The following is a 23,109-nucleotide window of genomic DNA, read 5'->3' as shown; positions in this document are numbered from 1 at the left end:
GGCCAGGCTCTGAATGGAACAAGACAGGGGCTGGGGCACAGCACACTCTAGCTTCCCACGGAGGATATGGATCCTGGAGAGGAGCGGGCCTGGCCGGCTCAGAGGCACTGCACCCCAAGGGGACCCACAAGAGGAACAGGCTTGTGGGAGGCCGGGGGAGAAGGCTCCTCTGACGTTCAAATGAGACACCACCAGTGGCGAGGGAATGACAGGCAACACTGCGAGCCGGAGAGCCACGCAGATCGCCAGGAGAAAGGCATCTGTAATCGCGTCTGTAATCTCTCATGCTGCTAGCAGGGGCTTCCCAGGTGGCTCAGTGGGAAAGAATCTGCCTGTCAAGGCAGGACACATAGGTTCGATCCCTGGGTCAGGAAGATCCCCTGGAGAAGGAAATGGCGACCCACTCCAGTATCCGTGCCTGAGAAATCCCATGGAGACAGCAGCCTGGTGGGCTACAGTCCTTGGGGTTGCAAAAGTCAGACACGACTTAGTCACTAAACGACAACAATACCTGTGACAGGCAAAATGACCCCCCAAAGGTATCCATGCCCTAAACCCTGGCTTCTGTAAATATGTTAAATCACACGACAAAGGGGCTTTTTCAATGTACTTAAGGTTACAAACTTTAAATCAGTGGAAGTATTTCAGATTTTCTGGGTGAGCCCAATCTAATTCACAAACCCTTAAAAGCAGAGAACTTTCTCCCCATGAAGGCAAGAGATGCCACAGAAGGGGAATTCAGAGAAATTCTAAGCATGAGATGGATTTGACGTGTCTGAGACGTGAGGGCCCATGTGAAGGAGAGGAAAGGGGCCTCTCAAGGCTAAGGCAACCCCAGATGGCAGTCGGCGAGGAAGCTGGGATCTCAGACCTACAACACCTGGGCACTGCATTTTGTCAGCAACATGAACTTGGAAGGAGGAGTATTCCCCCAAAGCCTCTGAAGAAGAGTCCACCCATCCAACACTGACTTAAGCTTTGTCACCCTAGAGGAATCAGCTGAGTCATCCTGGGCTTCAGCCTACAGAACTACAAGGCGCTGATACACTGATGTGGTTTCAAGCCATCAAACCTGGGGCAATAAGCTACAAGCAGGAGTAAAACACCAACACGACACTCCATGACACCAGGGCCAGACCATAAACACCCCCGGCCGGCAGAGTATCCTTGCTCTCCCCCCTTCACCTCCAAGCTCACCCTGCAGGAGACAGACTGGAAGAGCAGGGGGAGGAGAAACACAGGACAGGAACGGAGCAGGGCCCCCCACAGCCCCACCAAGAGCACGGCAGGCTCTGAGCAGAGCAGCCCTGAACGGGCAAGGGAGAGGCTTTCTCCGGGTAAAAGTTAACTTATTTAAATTAAACTAGGGTTTCGTTATCTTGAAAGCAAATGGAAACCTCTGGGGCCTGTGGTGAAAGCTATCTGGCAGCAGGCAGGAATAAGTTGAAAGGGCTGGTTGAAAGAGGCACTGGCTGGAACAACAGGTCACTTTCAATCTATACCTGCCACGTTCATCTTGGTCAAAAAGCCAGCTACACAGACCCACTGTGAGTTCAAGAGCAACCACTGAAATCTGACATCCAGAAATCAAAGTTGTGTATATAGCGATGCTCATGCAACTATTCCATGTATCTAAGATCCACAGAGAAACCAAAATGAGCTTTCAGGTCAAAATTCTCCTTTCACTGGATGAAAACGGTGGGGGGGGGCGGGGGGGGAGCCCTTAAGAAGTAGCAGAACTAAAAACTCATCATTACTTTTTAAAAGTGCACTAAAACTGTTACCTAGAGACCAACTAAATCATTTTCTAAATAAAGGTGAAATAAGTACGAATGTTGAAGGATGACACTGTACTTCGCACTCATTAAGCAATCAAGTCAGCACACTGTCTCTCAAAGGACCATCGTGAGGAGGAAAAAGAGGTGTTCTTCAAAACAAAGTTTTTACTTCATGCAAAAAAAAATCATCTAAGTACCTCTGAGAACATAAGTTTTTTAAACTGTACGATGCCAAGACAAAGAATCTAGACACAAGTTTTAAATGAAACCTCATTTTGACAAATGCCAAAAAAACAAAAATGGGAGAGTATTCAACGTTGCTTCTTCTGAAGGATTTTTATTAATAAAAATGGTACAGATAGGCAAAGCCAAAAATAAATCCCAACCTAAATCTAGCCTTCTCCCCAGACCTAGAAATAGCTTTAAATGTGTCAGAGATGCGGTACTCCGCTTGACAAGCCTGAGAAACACCAGTTGAGTCCACGTTTAAAGGAGGAGAAAGGCCCTTCTCAGCTTCAGAATCTTCAAGTTCTCCCTGCAATGTATTGTCATATGGTCAAGGTATCAGAAAGGAAAAGAAGAACCCAGTGCTTATTTCTTTTACAGCCTTTAGTTGTGACAAACTCACTCATTAGCAAATTGGCAGTCCTTAGAAAGCAAAAATTCACTTTACTTCTGCTGAATAAAGTGAGTTTGACTGCAAAAGATCTTCTGCCAACAAGGAGACCTGTGTAAGATTTAAAAAGTGATCTGGTCCAGTTATTAAACATGTAAACACTTCAAAGATGCCAATATCCATCTGCTCTGTTCATATAAATAAAACCATCTAGCCAAGGCTATGGTTTTTCCTGTGGTCATGTATGGATGTGAGAGTTGGACTGTGAAGAAGGCTGAGCACTGAAGAATTGATGCTTCTGAACTGTGGTGTTGGAGAAGACTCTTGAGAGTCCCTTGGACTGCAAGGAGATACAACCAGTCCATTCTGAAGGAGATCAACCCTGGGATTTCTTTGGAAGGAATGATGCTAAAGCTGAAACTACAGTACTTTGGCCACCTCATGAGAAGAGCTGACTCACTGGAAAAGACTCTGATGCTGGGAGGGATTGGGGGCAGGAGGAGAAGGGGACGACAGAGGATGAGATTGCTGGATGGCATCACTGACTCGATGGACCTGAGTCTGAGTGAACTCCGGGAGTTGGTGATGGACACGGAGGCCTGGCGTGCTGCGATTCATGGGGTCGCAAAGAGTCGGACACGACTGAGCGACTGAACTGAACTGAATACTCTCAGCTAGGAGAAGGGTAAGACTAACAGGAAAATACTTCTAAAGTCATCATATTCAGAACAGAAAATCATCAACTATGTTCTGTACTTCCGATGTTATACTTTAACAGCTTGTGGTATGCCTTCGCAAATGTCTATCGCTGGCCTACTTGCTCTACTTACTCAGATGACACCAGCAACTATAATACAAGGGAGAAAACTGTCTTAACAAGGTGAACCGAAACAGTACCATTCCAGAATCTCAGACAATTTAGGTCCTGATTCAAACACACGATGCATGGATAAGAGGGCAGTTTACTATCTTGAGTCCTCAAAGGCAGTCTTGAAGAAATCTGCCTTACACAAGTCTCATAAACAGATGCAAAGGCTAGCAAAAAAAAAAAAAAAGGTTACATTCTCTTTGTTCTAGACTGAAATTATATTAACTCGTGGTTATAGAAGAGTTACAAAGGCACACCCCAAAGCAAGTGAGTTCAAGTGTCTGCAGACTTAACTGTTGCAGGACTATGCAAACATGGTTACTGTGGGAACTAAGAGCTCAAACAAGGTCCAAAAATCAGCACACTTAACAACACACACAGCAAAGCACTGTGACTGTCATTCTCAAATGCAACCGAACCAGACATATCACTTAGATAATCTATTTAAGATAAAAGTATACCACTTGATAATTTAGAGGGTTTATGTTTTTATGTACTTCTGTGTAAAACAACTGGTATGACACTTTTCTTCAGATTCTTATTTTTGTAATCCTAAAACTCTCTATGCCTTGTGCTAGCTATCTTAATGACATCAGAAATCACCTATGGAACCTAAGTTTCATACATGTTTAGTTCCATGAACATAAGCCAAAGCTAAGGCTTTTACATCAAACACTTCATAATGAATCAAAATTCTTACCATCATCTTTTCAAAAAGCTCTAAGATTTCCTTCTCTGACAGTGGTTTTGGAATGTTTTCATTCATTTCTGAAGAACAATCATTGTTTGAAAATGCAGTCCTCAGGTTGGAAAGTGGAGGCCTCTCTTTTTTGCTCCCTGGAATTCTTATGCTGGCAAATCTATCCATCTATGAAGAAAGATAAAATAAAAAGCACACATGTAAGTATTCCCTTCTCAACAACACTTACTTAATTCCCAAAATGAAAAAACAGGGTCCGTTATATCATCATTGTGATTTCATCAAGAGGCATTCAATTTAGCACGTGAATTTTATGATTAAAAGAAATAATAAATATAAAAATAAGTGAAGAGTCTTCATAACTATCCTGTCTGAAGGCAGAAGAGAGAGAAAAACTCAAAAGATTCCTTCCAATCTTAAGATTATAGAATGAAGATTGTAATGATAAATGACCTTGCTACAGATTAACAAATTAAGCATTTTTACAAAGGTAATTTAGCTAATTTGGTGGTTTAGTCACTAAGTCATGTCTGACTCTTACAACCCCATGGACTGTAGCCCGCCAGGCCCCCCTGTCCATGGGGTTCTCCAGGCAAGAACACTGGAGTGGGTTGCCATGCCCTGCTCCAGGGGATCCTCCCAACCCAGGAGTCGAACCCTGGTCTCCTGCACTGCAAATGAACTCTTTACCGCCTGAGCCACGAGGGAAGCCCAGCTAACTTGGTGGCTGGCAATCACAGTGGTACTCAGAGTTCACCCTCGAGCCCCTCCTCCTGAGTCCTTCTCATAGCACATACAACACTCGGACTGGGAGGGGATGGAAAGATGTGATTTAGGCACTTAGAGAACTGAATTTTACTTACATCTCCATAGCTTGGCCTGAGAGACATCACATTTCTCTTGATTCAGATTAGCCTGTATTTGAACTTTATGAATAACTACAGAGTAGACTTGGAGAAGGAAATGGCAACCCACTCTAGTATCCTTGCTTGGAGAATCCCATGGAAAGAGGAGCCTGGTAGCAACTACACCACCACCACCACCACAGAGTAGACTGAAGCCTCAAGAAATAAAACTGGATTTTTATTGCAATGAGATTTCTTCTACAATTGTATCAACAGATAGTTCATGGATATTTGAAAATGCATAGATTAGTTTACAAAGCTAATTGTTCATTCATTGAAAATAGCGTGAATTTATCAAGTTCTATTCCTCACAGAGAATCCAGACACACACAGCGTTTCAAGTGGTAGTCATCAAAAAGGGAAAGAAGGGTACTTTACAAACACTATGATTCTGGAACTGTTCAGCATAACTGTGCACACATTAAGCTACTGTTTTCACCATATATATGTGTAGTACATAAACCTGTACTACTCACTGTGGTAGCCATTAACTACGTGCGGTTATCTAAATGTAAATTAAATTTTAAAACTCAGTTCCTTTGCTGCCCTAGTCACATACCAAGTGTTCACGAACCACAAGAGTCTAGTGGCTCCCATATTGGTCAAAACATATAAAGAACACATCTATCATGACAGAGGTTCTACTGAATAGAGCTACTAGGGCCCATTGAAGAAATATAACACTTAACTTCTCTATTTAAAAAGACAGTAAGTCACGGTATTGATTATTCACTTCACTAAAGAAATAGGATTTTTTGCAAATAATAATGTTCTTTGCTTAGTTGCTAAGTCATGTCCAACTCTTTGCAACCCCCAGGGACTGCAGCAAGCCAGGCTCCTCTATCCGTGGAGATTCTCCAAGCAAGAATGTCCAAGTGGGTTGCCATGCCCTCCTCCAGCAGATCTTCCCAACCAAGGGACTGAACCCAGATCTCACACATTGTAGGAAGATTCTTTGCCAGCTGAGCCACAAGGGAAGCCTTCAAAAAATATTATGCAAAGATAACAAGATTTGTCTTTCAAAACAGGCCTTTAAATTCACTTTGAAGATAATCCTAAGGAAAAATACCATGTGATATATATACTCACACATGGCCCATCTAACACAGACTAAATGTTAAAGTACTAACAACACAACAGCTTCTGGCTGTTGGATTACAGAGTAGTCCACACCACCACTGCTCTCATCCTAACAACCAAAAGAAGCCAGACACCCGACAGAATTCTTCTCGCTGTTGTTTTCAACCCATCAGGAAGCTGATCTCAGGAAGCTGAGGACACAAGGAAACCTGCTGCTGCTGCTGCTGCGTCGCTTCAGTCGTGTCCGACTCTGTGCGACCCCATAGACAGCAGCCCACCAGGCTCCGCCGTCCCTGGGATTCTCCAGGCAAGAACACTGGAGTGGGTTGCCATTTCCTTCTCCAATGCACGGGTACTGACTAAATACTGGGAGGAAACAGACTGCTCTTATCCTTGACAGGAGCTGAAGAAGAAGAATAAGTTCAGTAAAGGTAAAGAAAAATCAGCCCAAGTTTTTTAACAAACTATTGACAGCCACATGAGCGCTGGCATGAGAGATTAGACTTCCAGGTCCTGGGTCATGAAGTCCCAGCCACAGAGTGAGTCTGCACCCTCCAACCAACTCTTTCCCTCAAGTCTTCACACACTGCATGGGGTAGACGCCTGTGGCCAGGGTTAGAGCAGGAAAGCCAAACATGGGGATGCTCCGAGGCAGGAGAGGCCTCTCCCAGTGCAAAGCAGCTGCCTGCCAAAGCCTCTGGACCAGCCAGGAGACCTGAGAGAAACCTAGACCTTCAGAGCACACACGCCAGCTGCTATCTGAAGGCTGGGGGCAGGATACCAAGTCTCTGAAGAAAGAGAGCCAGCAACGGAACTGAAAACAAAAAAAGAACACTATAGAAATCCTAAAAATGGGCATCAAGACTTCAAAGCAGAAAGAGATATTCCATGGTTTCCAAAGCCAAAGTTCAAGTGTTAACACCAAAAAGCAAATTGCCAGAATCTCATTAGCACTCAGATCCCAAGTCCGCAAAGGATTTGAGGCCACAGACAAGCTGAATAAAACTCTAGTAGCAGAAGACCAAACCCAGCTCAACTAGTGATCAGAGACACAGCCCCCATTTCAAGAGTCTGAAAGAAGAGCATGCCCACTCTTGGGAGCAAATATTATTTAATTTCTACTGTAATTAAATAAAATGTCCTATACAATCAAATGTTACAAGACACAAAGAAGCAAGAAATGTGGCCCACAGTCAAAACAAGTGACTGAGAGACAGCCTAGAGGGCAGAATTACTAAACAGACTATTTAAAAGAAGATTCATAAAAATAATGCTAAAGGGTATAATGGAATTATGACCATGCAATGGGGAATTTCAGTAGCAAATCATGGACACTATTTTCTTAATCTATTAGAATGAAAAGTGTATCAGAAATGAATTCATTAGACGGGCTTAAAAAGAACCTGAACACTGCTGAGAAAAGAACTGGTGAACCTAAACACAGATCAATAGAAAATTTTCAAACTGAAACAAACAAACAAAATAGAGTAACCAATATTCATGATACAATATGAAATGTTGTAACACAAGTGTAGCTTGGGTCCCCAGCAGAAGAGAAAAGAGTATTATAAATACAGATACAGACATATACATCTATCCATTCACAGATCTAAGAAGCTCAGCAATCCCCAGAAAAAATACAAAACAAGCAAACACCACCCATAGGTAGGACCCTCACAGTCAAACTACTGAAAATTAAAATTAAAGGGCAAACCATAAAAATACACCCAAAGAAAAGAAGACATTAAATACTAAACAAAAATGATACAAATTTTTCACCAGAAACAATGCCAACAAAAGACAACCGAATGGTATCCTTGAGGAACTGAAAGGAAAATACCCTCATCCTAGAATTCAATGTCAAGTAAAACCACTTTTCATAAACAGAAGCAAAATAAAGACATTTCCAGACAAGCAAAAGCTGAGAGAATCTGTTTACAGCAGACCTCGACTACAAAAAGTGTCAAAAGAGGTTTTTCAAGCAGAATTGATGGAAATGGAATACCAAATACACAAAAAGAAATAAAGAGCAAGTCAGTGATACAAAAATAAATCAGCTATGTGAATGTAAATAACTTAAATAACAATCAAGTGGAGGAGACAAGCATATAAACAGGTAATTATACGGCTATGTAGAAAATGTAATAAGTATATACAATATAGCAAAAGAAAAAGGGCAGCTAAGTCACCAACATAAAACCTCCCTGCTGTGAAACACCTCAGAAACATGAAATTATTTCACATGAATATACGTCCACAAGTTATATTTCTATGGATATCATTACTTCAATTCTTGATACTTGTTTTAAAAAACTAGGGACATCGAACAGTTAAGAAATTGGGCTGGTTCCTCAGTCTTTTGAATCACTACTTCATTGCCATTGAGTCTATACATGTAACATCAACCCTTGGGTGTAGAAACTATACTGACTCCTCTTCACACCACACACACACACACACACACAGACACACAAAGTTCATTAATATGCTATACTTACAAGGAAGCAAAATTAAGCAAAACACTATTAATGCAACATCAATATTATAAATGTAAACATGTCAATAAATGGGAAGAGTAAGCTTAAGCAATTCACAAGCTAATTTGTGAATACTTAGCTTCTAACAGTGGTGAGTGAGTGAGTGAGTGAGTGAGTGAAGTCACTCAGTCGTGTCCGACTCTTTGTGACCCCATGGACGGTAGCCTACCAGGCTCCTCTTTCCATAGGATTTTCCAGGCAAGAGTACTGGAGTGGGTTGCCATTTCCTTCTCCAGGAGATCTTCCCAACCCATAGATCGAACCCAGGTCTCCCACATTGTAGGCAGACGCAACAGTGGTAGAAGAAATCAAAATCTTATTTTTCACCAAAAATCAAAATGCTTTAAAATAAAAATCTCTAAAAGTCGTAAAAATAACAATAACTAATTATTAATTGAGCCCCTTCAATCCATACACTGTACTAAGAGACTGAAATGAAGCATCAGGTTGAATGCATTTGTTTAATTCTTCAATGAGGAAACTACTTGTTTAAATAACAAAAAACAAGCTCCAAAACACTTTCATACATAAAAATGTCATGCTATTTAGACTACAGTGACAGACTTTATCTTCTTGTGCTCCAAAATCACTGTGGACAGTGACTGCAGCCATGAAATGAAAAGACACTTGCTCCTTGGAAGAAAAGCTATTACAAACCTAGACAGCATATTAAAAAGCAGAGATGTCACTTTGCCAACAAAGGTCCATATAGACAAAACTATGGTTTTTGCAGTAGTCATGTATGGATGTGAGAGTTGGACCCTAAGGAAGGCTGACCCTAAAGAAGCATCAGAAGAACTGATGCTTTCAAATTGTGGTGCTGGAGAAGACTCTTGAGATTCCCTTTAATAGCAAGGAGATCAAACTAGTCAATACGAAAGGAAATCAACCATGAATATTCATTGGAAGGACTGAAGCTGAGGCTCCATTACTTTGGCCACTGAGGTGAAGAGCCAATTCATTGAAAAAGACCCTGATGCTGGGAAAGATTGAAGGCAGGAGGAGAAGGGGACAACAGAGGATGAAATGGTTGGATGGCATCATCGACTCAATGGACATGAGTTTGAGCAAGCTCTGGGAGTTGGTGACAGACGGCGAGGACTGGCATGCTGCAGTCCATGGGGTCACAAAGAGTCAGACACGAATGAACAACAAATTTAGACTACAAAATAGCACAAAGAAAATTTTAAAACTCAATGCATTATGATTTTAGACACAGAACTGCATTTGTATCAATAAATAATACTACAATTTGTAAAATAATAATACAGAATTATCACATCTCCACCATATGCTTAGCACCTAAATTCTAGGCGAGGGTTGGCTTTTATCCAACTATTGAAACAAATGTGCACCAGATCTCTTCTCTAGCCTACCGAGCTAATGACAAGATAGGGAAAATTAGCACATCCCTCTTCTAACTGCTAAATCTATAAAAATGCAAAAAAAAAAACAAAACAGTGTTTCGTAGTTTCAATGCTTTTATTTTCCTAGATCAGAGAGGATTGAAAGACAAAATAAGGAAGGAACCATAGGACAAAAATAAATGCAACCCTTCCTCCTATACTAGAACAAAGAGTAAACTGAATTTGTTGAAGACCTCAGGGTTAAACTGAAAACATTTTCAGGTATATAATGCTCTATCAAGCACTACAAGTAGATTCCAAACATTTTGAGCACACATACAAAGCCAGATACAGAGTGAACATTATTACCAAATCAGTGTAAATGTTCTAAGGAAGTTTTATCTTTCTTTAAAGAGATGATTCTATGACTTTACTCATAAATAGGGGGGGGAAATCACTCCTAATTCATCTTTCACAGAGTTACACACACAATTTGCTTAAAGCAAGGCACAAGAGAACATAAAAGCAAACTTTTAAAACAGTTTTGTATATAAAAACATGACAGAAATCACCATCATGCTGTGTTCATCGCTTGTTGTTTACCTTTGGCAATTTGACTGCAACTGTATGTATTTTACAAGGTGCACTTGGATGGGTACTCTTAATTTCATGTGAAATTCTCTTAAAGTTGAGATAGAAACACAACCCAAGTATGCAAAGTATACAGTTTGCCTTTGTTGAACAGCTGGTTAAATATACAGGAGACAGAGGGAATCCCATTATAAAGCTATTTGGAGGTTGTACACACATTTCATTAATATGACTTCAGCTGTGTCTGGGGTGTACAGGATTTCATAAATTAGTATCACTTATCTTCAGGGGAAGTTAAATGAGCACCATACTGAGTATTATCTAACAGTGATAATCAGTAATGACAGTTTAAAAAATTAACTAGAAACAGGCTCTAAAAACTATTGGATATTTAGCTATTTTATAAGACATGGAAAAAGCAAGACAGTTCCAGAAAAACATCTATTTCTGCTTTATTGACTATGCCAAAGCCTTTGACTGTGTGGATCACAATAAACTGTGGAAAATTCTGAAAGAGGTGGGAATACCAAAACATCTGCCCTGCCTCTTGAGAAACCCATATGCAGGTCAGGAAGCAACAGTTAGAACTGGACATGGAACAACAGACTGGTTCGAAACAGGAAAAGGAGGACGTCAAGTCTGTATATTGTCACCCTGCTTATTTAACTTATGTGCAGAGGACATCATGAGAAATGCTGGCATGGAGGAAGAACAAGCTGGAATCAAGATTGCCGGGAGATAAATCAATAACCTCAGATATGCAGATGACACCACCCTTATGGCAGAAAGTGAAGAGGAACTAAAAAGACTCTTGATGAAAGTGAAAGAGGAGAGTGAAAAAGTTGGCTTAAAGCTCAACATTCAGAAAACGAAGATCATGGCATCCGGTCCCATTACTTCATGGAAAATGGACGGGGAAACAGTGGAAACAGTGTCAGACTTTATTTTGGGGGGCTCCAAAATCACTGCAGATGGTGACTGCAGCCATGAAATTAAAAGACACTTACTCCTTGGAAGAAAAGTTGCGACCAACCTGGATAGCATATTCAAAAGCAGGGACATTACTTTGCCGACTAAGGTCCATCTAGTCAAGGCTATGCTTTTCCTGTGGTCATGTATGGATGTGAGAGTCGGACTGTGAAGAAGGCTGAGTGCCGAAGAATTGATGCTTTTGAACTGTGTGTTGCAGAAGACTCTTGAGAGTCCCTTGGACTGCAAGGAGATACAACCAGTCCATTCTGAAGGAGATCAACCCGGGGATTTTTTTGGACTGAATGATGCTAAAGCTGAAACTCCAGTACTATGGCCACCTCATGCAAAGAGTTGACTCACTGGAAAAGGCTCTCATGCTGGGAGGGATTGGGGGCAGGAGGAGAAGGGGACGACAGAGGATGAGATGGCCGGATGGCATCACTGACGCAATGGATGTGAGTTTGAGTAAACTCCGGGAGTTGGTGATGGACAGGGAGGCCGGGGTGCAATTCATGGGGTCGCAAAGAGTTGGACACGACTGACTGAACTGAAGAGTGAAAACACACTTTTTACTGTTACAATGTTTTTCAATACTAACAGAGGAGTGATATTTTTACATTTTAAACAAAAGGAAGATGTGTAATTATTAGTCATTTTAAAACATGAAAAGATAGAAAAACTATGTGTGATCATAAACACACACTCTTAGAATCCAGAAGGGAGAAGATATTTTCATGCAATCCAGGAGAATCATTAAACAAATAAAGGTTCATTTTAATTATTGAATTAATTCTATTTGAACACATACCTGAAATCAAAAAAAAAAAAAAACCACTCAAAATTATCAATTGCAATCTTGCACTACCTTTAAGATGAGGAAAAAACCTAACAGCTAAAATAACCTGGCTTTTTAATTAGCTTTATTACTAAAAATAATTTTTAGTTCTAAAAATAGAACTCCAGAGTCTGACTTCTGAATCCTGCCCAGCCCCTCACTTGCTGGGTTACCCTAAGCAAATCCCTCAAATTTCCACAACAGCATCTTTGTTGAAGAACTGGTTAAACTCATAGAAGACTGAAGAGAATGCCATGATAAAGCTATCTGAAGGAGGGACGCCATGCTTAATTAATATGGCAGTGAGCTGTTAATAGAAATAAAAGTACCTCTCACCTCTCAGCGTCAGGTTAAAAGGTGGACCACTCCATCTTAAGTAGAATATGAGCCCACTCACGTTCCCGTCTGTCACAGCACATGGTTAATTTCCTTCATCTGTGCTGAGTATGACTTAAGAAAGCCTGTCATTTTCTTCTGTAATTGTTAACTCTGCCTCTCTCCCACTAAAATGTAAGTGCCACCCTAGACAAATCTTCAGCTGTCTTAGTTGTGCTGGCCATTCTCAAGGACAGCCCTCAGGGATCCCCTGACTTGTGTAAGCAACAGCACACTATGAAAATACTGGAGTGTCATTTCCAAGACTAACTCACAAAAGACATTCCAGCTTCTGTCTTGCTCTTTCTTGGATGACTCACTCTATGATATGCCTGCTGCCAGATCACAAGGACACTCAAGAAGACCTAGGGGAAGGCCCACGGGGCAAAGAACTGAGCTAACAAAGCTAAAGAAGCAGGGAGGCATCCTGCCAACAGCCACGTCTGTGAGCCATCCCAGAAGCCCCAGTCAAATGATCAGCTGATGAGACCTTTGGCCAACGTCTTCACTGCAACCTCATGAGACAACAAGCCACAACCACCCAGCCAAGCAACTTTCAAACGCCTGACCCACAGAAACAGTTCAGTTCAGTTCAGTCACTCAGTCGTGTCCCACTCTTTGCAACCCCATGAATCGGAGCACACCAGGCCTCCCTGTCCATCACCATCTCCCGGAGTTCACTCAGACTCACGTCCATCGAGTCAGTGATGCCATCCAGCCATCTCATCCTCTGTCGTCCCCTTCTCCTCCTGCCCCCAATCCCTCCCAGCATCAGACTCTTTTCCAATTTGTCAACTCTTCACATGAGGTGGCCAAAGTACTGGATTTTCAGCTTTAGCATCATTCCTTCCAAAGAAATCCCAGGGCTGATCTCCTTCAGAATGGACTGATTGGACCTCCTTGCAGTCCAAGGGACTCTCAAGAGTCTTCTCCAACATCACAGTTCAAAAGCATCAATTCTTCGGCACTCAGCCTTCTTCACAGTCCGACTCTCACATCCATACATGACTGCTGGAAAAACCACAGACGGACCTTAGTCGGCAAAGTAATGTCTCTGCTTTTGAATATGCTATCCAGGTTGGTCGCAACTTTTCTTCCAAGGAGTAAGTGTCTTTTAATTTCATGGCTGCAGTCACCATCTGCAGTGATTTTGGAGCCCCCAAAAATAAAGTCTGACACTGTTTCCACTGTTTCCCCGTCCATTTTCCATGAAGTAATGGGACCGGATGCCATGATCTTCGTTTTCTGAATGTTGAGCTTTAAGCCAACTTTTTCACTCTCCTCTTTCACTTTCATCAAAAGGCTTCTTAGTTCCTCTTCACTTTCTGCCATAAGGGTGGTGTCATCTGCATATCTGAGGTTATTGATATTTCTCCTGGCAATCTTGATTCCAGCTTGTGCTTCTTCAGCCCAGCATTTCTCATGATGTACTCTGCAGAGAAGTTAAATAAGCAGGGTGACAATATACAGCCTTGACGCACTCCTTTTCCTATTTGAAACCAGTCTGTTGTTCCATGTCCAGTTCTAACTGTTGCTTCCTGACCTGCATATGGGTTTCTCAAGAGGCAGGTCTGCTGGTCTGGTATTCCCATCTCTTTCAGAATCTTCCACAGTTTCTGGTGATCCACACAGTCAAAGGCTTTGGCATAGTCAATAAAGCAGAAATAGATGTTTTTCTGGAACCCTCTTGCTTTTCCCATGATCCAGCGCATGTTGGCAATTTGATCTCTGGTTCCTCTGCCTTTTCTAAAACCAGCTTGAACATCAGGAAGTTCACAGTTCACGTATTGCTGAAGCCTGGCTTGGAGAATTTTGAGCATTACTTTACTAGCATGTGAGATGAGTGCAATTGTGTGGTAGTTTGAGTATTCTTTGGCATTGCCTTTCTTTGGGATTGGAATGAAAACTGACCTTTTCCAGTCCTGTGGCCACTGCTGAGTTTTCCAAATTTGCTGGCATATTGAGTGCAGCACTTTCACAACATCATCTTTCAGGATTTGAAATACTTCAACTGAAAGAGGAACTCCCTAGGTCAGTAGGTGCCCAATATGCTACTGGAGTGGAGAAATAACTCCAAAAAGAATGAAGGGACGGAACCAAAGCAAAAACAATACCCAGCTGTGGATGTGACTGGTGATAGAAGCAAGGTCCGATGCTGTAAAGAGCAATATTGCAAAGGAACCTGGAATGTCAGGTCCATGAATCAAGGCAAATTGGAAGTGGTCAAACAAGAGATGGCAAGAGTGAACATCGACATTCTAGGAATCAGTGAACTAAAATGGACTGGAATGGGTGAATTTCACTCAGATGACCATTATATCTACTACTGCGGGCAGGAATCCCTCAGAAGAAATGGAGTAGCCATCATGGTCAACAAGAGAGTCCAAAATGCAGTACTTGGATGCAGTCTCAAAAACGACAGGATGATCTCTGTTCGTTTCCAAGGCAAATCATTCAATATCAATGGTAATAATCCAAGTCTATGCCCCAACCAGTAACACTGAAGAAGCTGAAGTTGAACAGTTCTATGAAGACCTACAAGACCTTTCAGAACTAACACCCAAAAAGATGTCCTTTCCATTACAGGGGCTGGAGTGCAAGAGTGGGAGGTCAGGAAACAGAAACAGTGTGGCATCGTAAATGTTTGCTGATCTGGCTCAATTTCTTACACAGCAGCAGGTAACGGACGGGCATCTTTGTGTGTTTAGCCTACAAAACAGTAGCTGGCAGTCAATTAGTACCTGAAGGTATGACTAAGCAATTATTGGATGATAAAACATAGAAAATATAGTGCCAACCCACAGATTACCACTTGGGGGAAAAGAAAATACAGTAACAAATTACAAATAAAGGTAAAAAATACAGTAAATGCCCTCAAGTAAATTAGCAACAGATAGAGACAAGTGATTAATTCTGGGGTGGAGAAAGAACCTCAAAAGAGTCTTTGGAAAGGGATGCAAAGGAAACCAGGTGAGGCTAAATCAGAATTACAGGAGATAGTGCATGTGAACAGCTGAAGAGTCCCATGATCTTTACTAAAATGCTATGACATCTCTGTCACAAAGAGACATCTTCCTGGGGAGGAAAACTGGCCATTCACTGTTTCAAATGGATAAGCTAAGCATCTCAGTCATAGGAACAATCTTATCACGTGGTAACAATTCCCACCAACCTACCAACTACTATACCCTACCTTCAATACTCCTAAATACTACAAATGGTCATTTCCCACTCTTAAATTGTATTACTGAAATTTATGAAAAGTTTTTTAACCAGAGGATCCTTTGAAAAGATGAAAATGTATCACCGCCTCCCCAAAATTACTTACTTACAATGATTTGTTCACATTTAGATTTTATACAGTATTTTAATATCATTAAGAGAGAAATACACTTAACAGTTATAATCTTGAAATTCCTTTAAATTGCTTGAAAATAAGTTATGCCATGAAATTAAAAGAAACTTGCTTCTTGGAAGAAAAGCCATGACAAAACTAGGTAGCATATTCAAAAGCAGAGACGTTACTTGGCCAACAAAAGTCCGTCTAGTCAAAGCTATAGTTTTCCCAGTAGTCATGTACAGATTTGAGAGTTGGACCATAAGGAAGGCTGAGCACTGAAGAATTGATGCTTTTGAACTGTGGTGTTGGAGAAGACTCTTGAGAGTCCCTTGGACTGCAAGGAGATACAAACAGTCCATCCTAAAGGAAATCAGTCCTGAATATTCATTGGAAGGACTGATGCTGAAGCTGAAGCTCCAATACTTTGACCACCTGATGCAAAGAGTCAACTCACTGTAAAGGACCCTGATGCTGGGAAAGACTGAAGGCAGGAGCAGAGGGGGACAACAGAGGATGAGATGGTTGGACGGCATCACCGACTCAACGATGAGTTTGAACAAACTCAGGGAGTTGGTGATGGACAGGGAAGCCTGGCGTGCTGCAGTCCATGGGGTTCAAAGAGTCAGACAAGACTGAGCAACTGAACTGAACTGAAAATGCAATATGTATTCCACAGCCAAGTGCCATATGCAGAGTATCCAGTGGAGATGCCCACATAGCAAAGAGGCTTTCCTTATCTGTGACAAAGTCACAGGCCCAAACCTACTGTTCTTTTGTTTAGCTGGTCATTTGTTTTTTTGTTTTGTTTATGTGTATGATTTTTTTAAATACTAAATTTTACTTAAAGCTTAATTTAAAAGATTTAATCCTTTTCCCATTAAGTTCAATTATACCATGAATTCTACCACAGACCCCTTGGGGGACCACAGACCCCAGAGTAAGTGTCCCTGGTAGGTACGAATGGAATAATAACAGAAATAGTGGTGTAAAAGAAAGGAACTTAAGTTCTAATGCCTGCAATGAATCAATGGGAGGGACGAGATGACCCACAGTTGAGACTAACATGGAGAAATGCAATAGAAATGCTCAAGAAGAGCTGGAAGCCTTTGAAGGAAAAAGCTACCAGGAAAATAAAGTCTTCAAATAACCCCTAGGTTTCAAGTACTGCAACAAGGAAAGCAAACATTCAAAGATGACAGACTTTGAGTTCCAAAGGGCAAAGTAGGAGGGTTTTTGAAGGCTTTAGAAGTTGGGAGATACTGTCAGATTAGAAAAATACATGGACCTGGATTGGGAGAGAAGCATACACATGCATACTGAAGATGTGGACTTCTGAGGTTGTCTCCAGTCAGCAGACAAGTGATTTGAACTATAACAACTTTAATGAAAATTAACTAGAAAACATAAATCAAACCAAACAGACCTAATTCATCTTGCCTCTGCCCTCTGCCCCTACCACTACTGCCCTACTTCAGGCCACCTGGACAATTGGTACAGCCTCCTAACTTGCTCCAGTGTCTTCACTGGCCCCTGTCCCTACCACTCCCCAAACTAATCTCTGCACAGATCTTACTGAAATCAAGACCAAATCATCTCCCTCACTCCTGTACTTCACGCCTCTCAGCATCTGTAATGCCACTGCTCAGAGGATGACACTCAAATATCTTACTATGGCTCAAAGGTCCACTTTAACCTTAATCTTACTTCCTCCTGAGAAAATCTCTTCACGACTCCACCACCATTAGACTATATAATCTAGACGTAATGAATAACCTAGAAACTTCTACACATGCGCAAGCTGTTTCTTGTGCCTAGAACCTAACCATTTATCTGGATAATTTCAATTCAGGCTTCAATTTGCACAACGTCTCATGTAGTAGCCATTCTGACACCTCAAGACTGGATTAGCTGCCCATACACCTAGTGCTTCCCCATTATACAGTCTGTGTCCCACTCTAAGGCAAAAAGATAGGACACTGAAAGAGGAACTCCCCAGGTCGGTAGCTGCCCAATATGCTACTGGAGATCAGTGGAGAAATAACTCCAAAAAGAATGAAGTCAAAGCATAAGCAACACCCAGTTGTGGATGTGACCAGTGATGGAAGTAAAGTCTGATGCTGTAAAAAGCAATACTGCATAGGAACCTGCAATGTTAGGTCCATGAATCAAGGCAAATTAGAAGTGGTCAAACAAGACAACATCAACATTTTAGGAATCAACAGACTAAAATCGACTGGAAAGGGTGAATTTAACTCAGATAACCATTATACCTACTACTGTGGGCAGAATCCCTTAGAAGAAATGGAGGAGCCATCATAGTCAACAAAAGAGTCCAAAATGCAATAATTGGATGCAATCTCAAAAATGACAGAATGATCTCTGTTCGTTTCCAAGGGAAACCATTCAATATGATGGTAATCCAAGTCTATGCCCTGACCAATAATGCTGAAGAAGCTGAAGTTGAATGGTTCTATGAAGACCTACAAGACCTTCTAGAACTAACACACAAAGAAGATGTCCTTTCATTATAGGGGTCTGGAATGCAAAAGTAGGAAGTCAGGAAATACCTGGAGTAACAGGCAAATTTGGCCTTGGAGACAGAATGAAACAGGGCAAAGGCTAATAAGAGATCTGCCAAGAGAACGCACTGGTCATAGCAAACACCCTCCTCCAACAACACAAGAGAAGACTCTACACATGGACATCACCAGATGGTCAATGCCGAAATCAGATTGATTATATTCTCTGCAGCCAAAGATAAAGAACCTCAATACAGTCAGCAGAAATAAGATCAGGAATCAGATTGATTAAATTATCTGCAGCCAAAGATAAAGAACCTCAATACAGTCAGCAGAAATAAGATCAGGAGCTGACTATGGCTCAGATCATGAACTGCTTATTGCCAAATTCAGGTTCAAACTGAAGAAAGTAGGGAAAACCACTAGACCATTCAGGTATGATCTAAACCAAATCACTTATGATTATACAGTGGAAGTGACAAATAGATTCAAAAGATTAGATCCGATAGAGTGCCTGAAGAACTATGGACAGAGATTTGTGACACTGTACAGGAGGCAGTGATCAAGACCATCCCAAAGAGAAAGAAATGGAAAAAGGCAAAATGGTTGTCTGATGAGGCCTTACAAATAGCTGGGAAAAGAGTAGAGTAAGGCAAGGGAGAAAAGGAAAAATATATTCATCTGAATGCAGAGTTCCAACAATAGCAAGGAAAGATAAGAAAGCCTTCCTCAGAGATCAATGCAAAGAAACAGAGGAAAACAACAGAATGGGAAAGACTAGAGATCTCTTCAAGAAAATCAGAGATACCAAGGGAAAATTTCATGCAAAGATCGGCACAATACAGGACAGAAATGGTATGAACCTAACAGAAGCAGAAGATATTAAGAAGAGGTGACAAGAATACACAGAATTATACAAAAAAGGCCGTCATGACCCAGATAACTACGATCGTGTGATCACTCACCTAGAGCCACACATCCTGGAATACGAAGTCAGGTGGGCCTTAGGAAGCATCACTACGAATAAAGCTAGTGGAGGTGATGGAATTTCAGTTGAGCTATTTCAAATCCTAAAAGATGATGCTGTGAAAGTGCTGCACTCAATATGCCAGCAAATTTGGAAAACTCAGCAGTGGCCACAGGGCTGGAAAACATCAGTTTTCATTCCAATCTCAAAGAAAGGCAATGCCAAAGAATGCTCAAACTACCGCACAACTGCATTCATCTCACACACCAACAAAGCAATGCTCAAAATTATCCAAGCCAGGCTTCAACAGTACGTGACCATGAACTTCCAGATATTCAAGCTGGATTTAGAAAAGGCAGACGAACCAGAGATCAAATTGCCAACATCTGCTGCATTATCAAAAAACCAAGAGAGTTCCAGAAAAACATCTATTTCTGCTTTATTGACTATGCCAAAGCCTTTGACTGTGTGGATCATAATAAACTGTGGAAAATTCTGAAAGAGATGGGAATACCAGAGCACCTGCCTGCCTGCTGAGAAATGTGCATGCAGGTCAAGAAGCAAGTTAGAACTGGACATGGAACAACAAACTTGTTCCAAATTGGGAAAGGAGTACATCAAGGCTATATATTGTCACCCTGCTTATTTAACTTATATGCAGAGTACATCATAAGAAATGCTGGACTGGAGGAAGCACAAGCTGGAATCAAGACTGTCGGGAGAAATATTAATAACCTCAGATATACAGATGCTGCTGCTAAGTCGCTTCAGTCATGTCCGACTCTGTGCGACCCCAGAGACAGCAGCCCACCAGGCTCCCCCGTCCCTGGGATTCTCCAGGCAAGAACACTGGAGTGGGTTGCCATTTCCTTCTCCAATGCATGAAGGTGAAAAGTGAAAGTGAAGTCACTCAGTCGTGTCCGACTCTTAGCGACCCCATGGACTGCAGCCCACCAGGCTCCTCCGTTCATGGGATTTTCCAGGCAAGAGTACTGGAGTGGGGTGCCACCGCCTTCTCCGGATATACAGATGACACCACCCTTATTGCAGAAAGCAAAGAGGAACTAAAGAGCCTTTTTATGAAGGGGAAAGAGGAGAGTGAAAAAACTGGCTTAAAACTCAACATTCAAAAAAGAAACAGCATGGCATCTGGTCCCATCCCTTCATGGCAAATAGATAAGGAAACAATGGAACAGTGACAGACCTTATTTTCTTGGGCTCCAAAGTCACTGCAGATGGTGACTGCAGCCATGACATTCAAAGACACTTGCTTCTTGCAAGAAAAGTTATAACAACCTAGACAGCATATTACAAAGCAGAGACATTACTTTGCCAACAAAGGTCTGTCTAGTCAAAGCTATGGTTTCTCCAGTAGTCATGTATGGATGTGAGAGTTGGACTATAAAGAAAGCTTTCTGCCGAAGAATTCATGCTTTTGAACTTTGGTGTTGGATAAGACTCTTGAGAGTCCGTTGGAGAGCAAGGAGATCCAACCAGTCCATTCTAAAGGGAATCAGTCCTGAATATTCATTGGAAATACTTATGCTGAACCTGAAGCTCGAACATTTTGGCCACCTGATGTGAAGAATTGACTCATTTTAAAAGACCCTGATGATGAGAAAGACTGAAGGCAAGAGGAGAAGGGGACAACAGAGGATGAGATGGTTGGATGGCATTATTGACTCAATGGACATGAGTTTTGAGTAAATTCCTGGAGTTGGTGATGGACAGAGAGGCCTGGTGTGCTGCAGTCCATGGGGTCGCAAAGAGTTGGACACGAGTGAGCGACTGATCTGAGTTGAACTGAATATTCAAAATATCTCAAAGTTATATTTGTCCACATCTACTTAAAGTACTCTCCTACTAATTAAACCTCTGGGGTTTCAGAATTAACTCTCATCGCCACTATCAAGATACAGTACAGGTTATTTTAGTCTGGCACTTAAGACTATATCGGACTTCCCTGGTGGCTCAGATGGTAAAGCGTCTGTCTACAATGTGGGAGACCCGGGTTTGAGCCCTGTGTTGGGAAGATCCCCTGAAGAAGGAAATGGTAATCCACTCCAGTACTATTGCCTGGAAAATCTCATGGACAGAGGAGCCTGGTAGGCTACAGTCTATGGGGTCACAAAGAGTCGGACATGACTGAGCGACTTCACTTCACTTCACTTAAAGTACAGTTTCTAATTACATATACTCCAATATTATACTACTATATGCTTGAAAGGAAATATAAATTAGTTCTATAAATGTCACATTATTTTCAAGACCTAGACGAATAGTACCCAAAAATTACCTGAAATTATCAACAATTGCTTTCTACTTGCCAATCTGAGACAGGCACTGTAATCCATTCCACTGATATCCAGGAGTAAAATCATTAGAAAGAAGAAAAAAATTACTACCACTCCTGCCAGTCTATATTCCAACCTGTCCTTTGAAACTCAGCTGAAAAGTCACCTTTCTATGAAGTTTTCTCCAAGACCAAAGTTGACCTTACCATTCACCATTCCAGCCCACTTCCTTACCATTCACCATTCCAGCCCACTTCAACTGTATACTGGTTTTGTGCCCAAGTTTTTTTCCTCAGTGTTCCCAGAGGGCAGAGACAGATTATTCATCTCTGCCATGTCTGTAACAGTACCACGGCCTCAATAAAGGCTCCATGAATGAACGGATAAAAGGATGAATAAACAGGTCTGCATACTCTACTGCATCTTAGCATACTCAACTCTTGAGAACTCTTGATCTTATTTCCAAATTCCCACTGATTTGAGGAGGAGCTCTCTAAACCAGCCCATAAATATTTAAAAATCCAAGATAGCACTGAAGTGTTACTACTGAAAATCTAAGTACAGGAAGTGCTAATTAACTCATATTAATGTGCTCTGAAAGTCCCACCAAACTGAGTGAACAGCTGAAGTTTTTTACGACTTATTTTCAGGTAGATTCAGTTGTCCCGCTGGTATACCTCCTTTATTCCCTTACTGGTTGATTCTTGGCTGCGCTGGGCCTTCGCTGCTGCGTGCAGGCCTCTCAGTGCGGGGACTTCCCTTCCTGCAGAGCGCAGGCTCGAGGTCCGCAGGCTGCAGCGCTCGGGGCCCACGGCCGGCTGCCCCTGGCACCTGGAATCCTCCCAGACGAGGGCTCAAACCCACTCCACTGCACTGGCAGGAGGATTCTTAACCACTGCACCTCTGGGTAAGTTCCTGGTATACTAACTTTCCACAGAGTATTTTGAATATATGGTTTTGCAGGAAAGCTGTGGAATATATTATGATACGTTTTGCTTTATCATTGGTTTTAACTTTAAAAGGAAAAATAAATTAATAAAAATGGAGAATAAACTTAAATTACAGTACAGAAAGCTTTAAATCTTACTAGGCCCATATGATAAAATTATTTTAAATTATTCTTTTCCATTGAACTTAAAAAAAAAGTTAATGATTTACGTTCCATGACCAGACTTGGGAGTTAGGCACAAATTCAGATAATCAAATCATTTTATTTTCTTTCATAAGTGTGATGTCTAATTTATATATATTCCACAAGACACCGCAAATCCAGGTAGGTACAGGCACAGCATGCAGGTAGACAAATCAGAGGCCGGGCAGGCACATTCGCCTGCAGTGCCCCAGCAGCAGAGGGAAGAACACCCGGGAACGCAGCGGAGTCAGGTA

At 41.7% G+C, this 23,109-nt stretch overlaps 1 protein-coding gene across 3 annotated transcripts in view; it reads right to left on the bottom strand.

Moving 5' to 3' along the window:
• The window catches only part of DIAPH3 (diaphanous related formin 3), a 562,554-nt gene that overhangs the window by 499,892 nt on the left and 39,553 nt on the right, over positions 1-23,109 (bottom strand). For all 3 annotated transcript variants that reach the window (XM_069602158.1, XM_069602160.1, XM_069602159.1), the window contains one exon: positions 3,963-4,130. In XM_069602158.1, the coding sequence (XP_069458259.1) occupies positions 3,963-4,130 (168 nt within the window). The remainder of the gene's footprint in view (positions 1-3,962; positions 4,131-23,109) is intronic.

Source organism: Ovis canadensis, chromosome 10 (genome assembly GCF_042477335.2).
Source record: "Ovis canadensis isolate MfBH-ARS-UI-01 breed Bighorn chromosome 10, ARS-UI_OviCan_v2, whole genome shotgun sequence".
NCBI classification, from domain to species: Eukaryota; Metazoa; Chordata; class Mammalia; order Artiodactyla; family Bovidae; genus Ovis; species Ovis canadensis.
Note: the sequence above shows the minus strand (reverse complement) of the source record. Positions and strands in the feature narration are given on the sequence as shown.